A 10,000-nucleotide genomic window follows, 5' to 3' on the forward strand; every position below is an offset into this window, starting at 1 on the left:
AGCCTCCCGCCCGTCTTAGAGTGTGTACACTTATATAAAGTTAAAAAAAAATGAATTGCTTGTTTCAAATGAACTTCCTCTCCTCAGCAGGCTGGTTTGAGAGAGGAGGAGAGAGCTGTGTAATGAAGGCTAACTATGTTAAATACTGTGAGTACTTAGCAGTAGGGCCTTAGCGAGCCTCGCCACATAGCTAATGCAACATTCCCCCAGCCACTCAGCACCCAGGCTTGGGGTTAATTGTTTACTAAGGGAAATAAGTGGGGATAATGTGGGGTAACTGTGTGAGAGAGGTAGTGGAGACAAGAGAGGGAACATCGAAGGCAGAGATAATTGTGTGTTAGGGTGAATTATAGATGTCTAGTTGTATTTAATGCTGTCGTGGGTGTGTAGGGAATGGAAATGGCCGGAATGCAGATGGGCACAGAATGTATGTTTGTCTGTAAAAAGCATGTTGAAAGAGTCTGTGTGTGTGTGTGTGTGTGTGTGTGTGTGTGTGTGTGTGTGTGTGTGTGTGTGTGTGTGTGTGTGTGTGTGTGTGTGTGTGTGTGTGTGTGTGTGTGTGTGTGTGTGTGTGTGTGTTGACCACAGTTATTGACTCCCCACTATGAGGGCCATCAGTCTGTCTCTGTGTCACTGCCTCTACCTCAACCCCACAGAGGAGAGAGGGATATGTAGACTGAGGGAAAGAGGGATAGAAAAAGAGAGAGAGAAAGGGATAGGTAGAAACTAGACAGAAGAGTGGCTACAATGTGCAGTGTTGCTAGTATGAGATATGTACAGTTAAGTATGTGTGTGTGCTTGTGTGTGTTGCTGAGTAGACTTGGTGTGTATGATACCAGGGTGTACGGTACAGTAGCTGAGAGCTCTTCTATTGGCTCACACACTAGTCAGGTGAAAGTGTTATTGAGGTGCTGACTGCCGGCAAAGGCTACACTGCTGCTGGCAGCATGCAGGACTCAGTGGGGGTTTCTCTACACACACACACACGCACGCACGCACGCACGCACACACTTACTGTAGACACACGCACGCACGCACACACACACACACTTACTGTAGACACACACACTTTGTGGTAGCCCGACAAGTTGAACTCTGACCTTTAAAGCCCTGGGTCATGCCTCGAGGGCCGGGGGGTCAGAGGGGTTCGAGGAATGGGTTACATGCTGTAGGTGAGAGGGTGAACGTTAAATGCTGAGGGGTATTAGGTTTCTGTCCCGTTGTGTCCTGGAAGGAAATGTTTAGAGGGTAACTGTACTGGAACGCAGCCCACCTGAACCCTGTCCAGAGAGTAGTGTTGCATAGCGTTGGTTGGGTAGGAAACAGTATGGTAGTGTTAAGGGGATAATACCCTGCTGGAGAGGTAATGTTACCTCCATGTCATCAGCTACTCTGACGGATAGACACCTCTACGTCGCCCCCAGAACGGGCACTGCATGGCATGACCCGACTAGCCGACTGGAAATCAGGAGAGGAGAAAGAGGAGATGGGTCACAGTCAATAATCTAATTACCAACTACCATACCAGAGGGAAATGTCACCAGTGTAGGCCACATTCTCAATGACACATGGCACAGATTTAGATGTTTAGTATTGTGAAAGGGGGAGGGGGCTTGGGTTGTCATGGTGATTGGATGCAGAGTAACCGCAGTAGGTAGCTCCAGGGCTCTCAGTGAAGAACCAGCCGTTTGGAATTGTGGGGTAGTGGTGGACCCCAGGTATGAAGCCTGCAAAGCCTTCTGGGTAGACAGATATGGGAGAAGGGTGGCATCTAGACAGAACTTTCTGAGAGAGTATGAGAGGCAGAGGCAGGGATAGCCGCTAGCCAGCCCCTGTAGCTTGAGGATGCAGTTATTTCTGTACTGTAGCCCTCCAACATGTGATCCACTGGCACTCTCTCTCTCTCAAACACACACAGTCTTGTACAACCATTCACTCACTCAGGGAGATATAAACCAACATGGGCACAATGGGTCCAGGTAGTAAAGTCAGTTGAATTGACACTACTGGTGACACTGGGGTGGTGGATGTAGGAGTGTTGTGGAAAATGAATAAAGTCATTGTATAAACATATTGTAAAAAGAATGAAAGAGAGAGAGACCGACAGAGAAACGGACAGATTGAGATGGGGGAGAGAGAGAGACAGACAGACAGACCGACAGACACATACAGACCGACAGACACATACAGACTGACACACATACAGACTGACACACATACAGACTGACAGACATACAGACTGACAGACACAGACAGACTGACACAGACAGACTGACAGACAGACAGACAGACAGACAGACAGACAGACAGACAGGCAGACAGACAGACAGACAGACAGACAGACACGGACAGACAGACCGACAGACAGACTGACAGACACATACAGACAGAGACACAGACAGACAGAGAGACAGACAGACACAGCCTGACACGGACAGACAGACATACACATACAGACTGACAGACAGACAGACAGACCGACACATACAGACTGACAGACAGACAGACAGACACATACAGACTGACAGACAGACAGACAGACAGACAGACACATGCAGACTGACAGACAGACACAGATAGAGACACAGATAGAGACACAGATAGAGACACAGACAGACACCGACGGACATACACCAACCGACAGACAGACTGACAGACAGACAGACCGACACAGACAGACTGACAGACAGACTGACACAGACAGACTGACAGACAGACCGACACAGACAGACTGACAGACCGACACAGACAGACCGACTGACAGACTGACTGACAGACAGACAGACCGACACAGACAGACCGACTGACAGACAGACCGACACAGACAGACAGACCGACACAGACAGACCGACACAGACAGACAGACAGACAGACAGACAGACAGACAGACAGACAGACACAGCCTGACACGGACAGACCGACAGACAGACACAGCCTGACACGGGCAGACCGACAGACAGACAGACCGACACATACAGACTGACAGACACATACAGACTGACAGACAGACTGACAGACAGACAGAGACACAGACAGGAACACAGAGAGACAGACAGACAGACAGACAGACAGACAGACAGACAGACAGACACAGCCTGACACGGACAGACAGACCGACACAGACAGACAAACCGACACAGACATACACATACATACTGACAGACAGACACAGACAGACAGACAGACAGACAGACAGACAGGCAGACAGGCAGGCAGACAGACAGACACAGCCTGACACGGACAGGCAGACCGACAGACAGACTGACAGACACATACAGACAGAGACACAGACAGACAGAGAGACAGACAGACACAGCCTGACACGGACAGACAGACAGACACATACAGACTGACAGACAGACAGACACATACAGACTGACAGACAGACAGACAGACACATACAGACTGACAGACAGACAGACAGACACATACAGACTGACAGACAGACACAGATAGAGACACAGATAGAGACACAGATAGAGACACACACAGACACACAGACAGACACCGACAGACATACACCAACCGACAGACAGACAGACAGACTGACAGACAGACCGACACAGACAGACTGACAGAAAGACCGACACAGACAGACTGACAGACAGACCGACACAGACAGACCGACACAGACAGACCGACTGACAGACAGACACAGCCTGACACGGACAGACCGACAGACAGACACAGACAGACCGACTGACAGACAGACACAGCCTGACACGGGCAGACCGACAGACAGACAGACCGACACATACAGACTGACAGACACATACAGACTGACAGACTGACAGACAGACAGAGACACAGACAGGAACACAGACAGGAACACAGAGAGACAGACAGACAGACAGACAGACAGACACAGCCTGACACGGACAGACAGACCGACACAGACAGACAAACCGACACAGACAGACACATACATACTGACAGACAGACACAGACCGACAGACACAGATAGAGACACAGACAGACAGACAGGAACACAGACAGACAGACACACAGACAGACACACATAGCCTGACACGGACAGACAGACCGACACAGACAGACACATACAGACTGACAGACAGACGCAGACCGACAGACACAGATAGAGACACAGACAGACAGGCAGACAGGCAGACAGACAGACAGACAGGCAGACAGACAGACAGACAGACAGACAGGCAGACATACAGACAGGCAGACAGACAGACAGACAGGCAGACAGACAGGCAGACAGACACACAGACTGACAGACTGACAGACAGACACAGACTGACACGGACGGACAGACAGACAGACACAGCCTGACACGGACAGACAGACAGACAGACACAGCCTGACACGGACAGACAGACAGACAGACACAGCCTGACACGGACAGACAGACAGACAGACACAGCCTGACACGGACAGACAGACTGACACAGCCTGACACGGACAGACCGACAGACAGACACAGCCTGACACGGACAGACAGACAGACACAGCCTGACACGGACAGACAGACAGACAGACACAGCCTGACACGGACAGACAGACTGACAGACATACACACTGACAGACACATACAGACTGACACACATACAGACTGACAGACTCATACAGACTGACAGACACTTACTGACTGACAGACACAGACAGACTGACAGGAACACAGACAGACAGACACACAGACAGACACACATAGCCTGACACGGACAGACAGACCGACACAGACAGACACATACAGACTGACAGACAGACGCAGACCGACAGACACAGATAGAGACACAGACAGACAGGCAGACAGACAGACAGACAGACAGGCAGACATACAGACAGGCAGACATACAGACAGACAGACAGACAGGCAGACAGACACACAGACTGACAGACTGACAGACTGACAGACAGACACAGCCTGACACTGACGGACAGACAGACAGACACAGCCTGACACGGACAGACAGACTGACAGACATACACACTGACAGACACATACAGACTGACACACATACAGACTGACAGACTCATACAGACTGACAGACACTTACTGATTGACAGACACAGACAGACTGACAGGAACACAGACAGACAGACACACAGACAGACACACATAGCCTGACACGGACAGACAGACCGACACAGACAGACACATACAGACTGACAGACAGACGCAGACCGACAGACACAGATAGAGACACAGACAGACAGGCAGACAGGCAGACAGACAGACAGGCAGACATACAGACAGGCAGACATACAGACAGGCAGACAGACAGGCAGACAGACACACAGACTGACAGACTGACAGACTGACAGACAGACACAGCCTGACACGGACGGACAGACAGACAGACACAGCCTGACACGGACAGACCGACAGACAGACACAGCCTGACACGGACAGACAGACTGACAGACATACAGATTGACAGACACATACAGACTGACAGACACATACAGACTGACAGACACATACAGACTGACAGACATACAGACTGACAGACACATACAGACTGACACACATATACAGACTGACAGACTCATACAGACTGACAGACTCATACAGACTGACAGACACTTACAGACTGACAGACACAGACAGACTGACAGACAGACAGAGACACAGACAGGAACACAGACAGACAGACAGACAGACAGGCAGGCAGACAGACAGACAGACAGACAGACAGACACACAGACAGAGACACAGACAGGAACACAGACAGACAGACAGACAGACAGACAGACAGACAGACACCGACAGACACCGACAGACATACACCAACCGACAGACACCGACACAGACAGCCATACAGACAGTAACAGACAGATGGAAACAGAAAGACAGACACACAGACCGACCAACCGACACCGACAGAAACACAGACAGAAACACAGACACACAGACACCGACACACAGACACCGACAGATACAGACACCGACAGACAGACAGACAGATAGACACAGCCATACAGACCGTAACAGACAGACAGACACACACCCACAGACACAGCGACAGACAGACAGAGGCAGACATCTCCCACAGAGACAGACATTCATGGACAGACACATGGACAGGCAGACGGACACACGGACAGGCAGACGGACACACAGACAGGTAGACGGACACACGTACAGGTAGACGGACACACGGACAGGCAGACGGACACACGGACAGGCAGACGGACACACGGACAGGTAGACGGACACACGGACAGGTAGACGGACACACGGACAGGTAGACGGACACACGGACAGGTAGACGGACACACGGACAGGTAGACGGACACACGGACAGGTAGACCGACACACGGACAGGTAGACGGACACACGGACAGGTAGACGGACACACGGACAGGTAGACGGACACACGTACAGGTAGACGGACACACGGACAGGCAGACGGACACACGGACAGGTAGACGGACACACGGACAGGCAGACGGACAGGCAGACGGTGAGACAGACACACGGACAGGCAGACGTACAGGTAGACGGACACACGGACAGGCAGACGGACAGGCAGACGGTGACTGTTCAGGCTGAGCCCGGGGCATTATGAGTAAGACAGGGTACAGACGGAAGACAGACAGATACCGCAGCTGGTGAGAGCCCAGAAGATGGATCTCTGCTGTGTGTGTGTGTGTGTGTGTGTGTGTGTGTGTGTGTGTGTGTGTGTGTGTGTGTGTGTGTGTGTGTGTGTGTGTGTGTGTGTGTGTGTGTGTGTGTGTGTGTGTGTGTGTGTGTGTGTGTGTGTGTGTGTGTGTGTGTGTGTGTGTGTGAGGTAGGCAGAGACAGAGTCAGTGTGATTGTTCCTGGGCTAGATTTAGAGAATTACTGTCGTTGGTCTCTCTGCAGATCAAACAAACACATCATCTTTCATAAAGGAGAGAGAGAAAGAGGTTGTATATTGACATAATATGACATGTAATGCTTACTGTATATTTTTCACTTGCTTTGGCAATGTAAACATCTATTTCCCATGCCAATAAAGCCCCTTGGGTGGAAGGGGGGAGGGGTGTGACAGCCATCTTGTCTGTGATGTGTTTGCATGTTCTCACTAACAATATAAAAACACTCATCAATCAATCACCTCCATTCAACCTCTCTAAACCTGCAACAAGTGTACGAGGGACACACCTGGACGATGTCTGTCACAGTGTGTGTGTTTCCTACGCAACTTCAGAGCTTCTCTTTAGTGTGTGATCTGTTGTGACTTTCAGTGGCCAGTTTGTAGTGTGATGTTGGGCTGTGATCAGTCAGCGTGTGTGTGATCTCTAAGTGTGTGCAGTCCTCACTAGGGGTGTGTGTGTGTGTGTGTGTGTGTGTGTGTGTGTGTGTGTGTGTGTGTGTGTGTGTGTGTGTGTGTGTGTGTGTGTGTGTGTGTGTGTGTGTGTGTGTGTGTGTGTGTGTGTGTGTGTGTGTGTGTGTGTGTGTGTCGGTTTAGTATTGTAAAGGTGTGTTTGTCCTGTCTTTTCCAGATGCACCATCCCATTCAGATGAAGCCTGCAGACAGTGAGAAATCAAACGGTGAGTGATCACACACACTGGGCTGAGTATTACGTGGTCGGTGGTGTGTATGTGTGGCTCAGTGATCCTGTTTCAGAGAGAGAAAGAGAGATGTATGAATTATTAAAGTGTTCAGGGAGGGGGGTCAGGGAGAGTTCAACTGTTTTGGCCCCACAGTGAACCAGCCTTTCTCTCTGCATCTCTCTCTCACTCTCACACTCTCTCTCACACACACACACACACACACACACACACACACACACACACACACACACACACACACACACACACACACACACAGACAAATGTCTCTATTGCAGATGCGGTTACAACCCCATTTATCCAGCCATAAAGCTTTACTGTATCTGAGAGAAGCCAGACAGGGACCACGTCCCAATACTAATAGCCTCTTTTCCTCATCCACTGGACCACTGAAACTATAGAAGGATAGAGGGTAATAACATTGGGACGGGACAGTACTGGCTGAGCTCCACCCAGAGAGACAGAGGAGTGTCATAAAGCCACTGACAGCACACAGGCATCGCTTAAAGCTTAATAAAGACGCTCGTAGCCACATCTTCTAGACTCGACACTAAGGAAATACAATGCACTCGAAACCTAGAGATCCATCCATATAAGTCATGATGAGACCTTAATAATGCTTTCCTGCTCCAGACGTCTTCCGTGAGGTTATGAAATAGGACTTGGTAAGATATATCTGTCTCGGTTGCGATGATGAGACCTGAGTAAAGCTCCAGCCGGCTGTGGCTGCAGTCATCATCCACCGTAATGGGAGATAGTAAAGTACGGCCATATGAAATGTATTCGTCTTTCTAATGATAATATGTTCCACAGACCTTTATTGGAGTTGCTGTAACCATGGCGAATTGTCGTTCAGCGGTTTGTTGCTTTAGTCAACCAAGAGGTGTGTGTGTGCGCGCGCGTGTGTTTGCCTTCGCTGCACTGCTGTATCGATAGCCCGTCTTCACTTTCCGCTTTCTTTCTTCAAATCTGATCTGGAATCAGTAAAACGCTGTTTCTCTGCTCCCCGATACGTCACTAACTCGGACTCAGGTCGGCTAACAGATGTTTAGTCACCGTTAAGGATGTCTCTGCGGTTTCTCCATATCCTCTCTCTGTTAATTCATTACAGTGCTGATAGTGAGCGAACGTACACAGCCGAGTTGGAAGCCTTTGAAACAACACTTATCTTCCCTGTGTTGTTTTTTTAAGCGCACAAACAATTCAAACAGCAAAATAAACAAGTGCTCTATTGATTTCCCAGAGTGCAACAGACCGCTTATCTCTTTCGCCTCCCGGTAAGAGCTGACAGTTTCCTCATTAAAAATGAATTGAATTAGCATTACTCTGAATGGTGAGCAACACACACACACTTTCTCTCTCTTGTCTCTTTCCCACGGTCATACACACACAGAGATAAGAAACAGTAAGTGTCCCTGTCTCTCTCTCTCACACACACACACGCACACACACACGCACACGCACACACACACACAAACACTGTTACACAGGCCGAGGTATTGCAAGTTAAATGGAGCGATTGGGTCAGAGAGAAAAGGATTAAACAGGAGGAGGGGGGCAGGCAGACAAAAAGAAACCCAAAGAGATAGGAGAGGAGGAGATGGAGAGAGAGAAACGAATAGAGGGAGAGAGGAACGAATCGAGAGAGGGAGTCGCACAGAGACTTGGTGTTGAAGTGGTAATGAGACATTGATCACAGTCTGCAGATGAAATGCTGAAACTCTCTCTCTCTTCTCCTTTTTTGTGTTTCTCACCCATTTGAATGTCTTCCTCTCTTCCTCTGCAGCGGTGGAGGACAGGAAGCTGTTCATCGGCATGGTGTCGAAGAAGTGCAATGAGAACGACATCCGAGTCATGTTCTCTGCGTTCGGACAGATCGAGGAGTGCCGGATCCTGCGAGGGCCCGACGGACTCAGCAGAGGTGTGTGTTTCTTGGGCTCCGTCCATATACACACTCACCCTGACCCCCTCCTCCCTTAGCCACCATCCTTTTCACCCCTCCCATCTATTATATCCACCCCCTATTCAGTTCTGAGCCCCTTATCCCTCCCCTGACAGTTCTCTAGGCAGAAGGAGAAAATATGTTCTCCCTCGCTTTTGGCAACCATAGACCTACTACGCAATCAGCAGTGCAGTGTCCCCCTGAGTCAATCTCCTCTTCACTGCCCCTCACCCCCTCCAATCCCCCTGCCTCCTCTCCTCCCTTCCCCTCCCTCTGTGGTCTCTATGTGCTGAGGAGATGGGGTGGGGTCTGCCAAACCAAACTGTCTGTTCTGCTCGGCGTCACACCTGGCTGTCACTGTCATCGTCACACAGGTTTATGTGGATGTGTCTGTTGTTGTGTGTTTCTCTGTGGGCATGTCAGTTGATGTGTGTTTCTCTGTAGATGTGTCTGTTGTTGTGTGTTTCTCTGTGGATGTGTCTGTTGTTGTGTGTTTTTCTGTGGATGTGTCTGTTGTTGTGTGTTTCTCT

General features: G+C 49.8%; 1 protein-coding gene across 18 annotated transcripts in view; it reads left to right on the forward strand.

The window, feature by feature from the left end:
• Positions 1–10,000, forward strand: part of LOC135514899 (CUGBP Elav-like family member 2) — a 226,090-nt gene that overhangs the window by 163,536 nt on the left and 52,554 nt on the right. For all 18 annotated transcript variants that reach the window (XM_064938606.1, XM_064938608.1, XM_064938593.1 and 15 more), the window contains 2 exons: positions 7,459–7,507; positions 9,315–9,449. In XM_064938606.1, coding sequence (XP_064794678.1) covers positions 7,459–7,507; positions 9,315–9,449 — 184 coding nt within the window. The remainder of the gene's footprint in view (positions 1–7,458; positions 7,508–9,314; positions 9,450–10,000) is intronic.

The sequence above is a fragment of the Oncorhynchus masou genome, chromosome 26, assembly GCF_036934945.1.
Source record: "Oncorhynchus masou masou isolate Uvic2021 chromosome 26, UVic_Omas_1.1, whole genome shotgun sequence".
Classification (NCBI taxonomy): domain Eukaryota; kingdom Metazoa; phylum Chordata; class Actinopteri; order Salmoniformes; family Salmonidae; genus Oncorhynchus; species Oncorhynchus masou.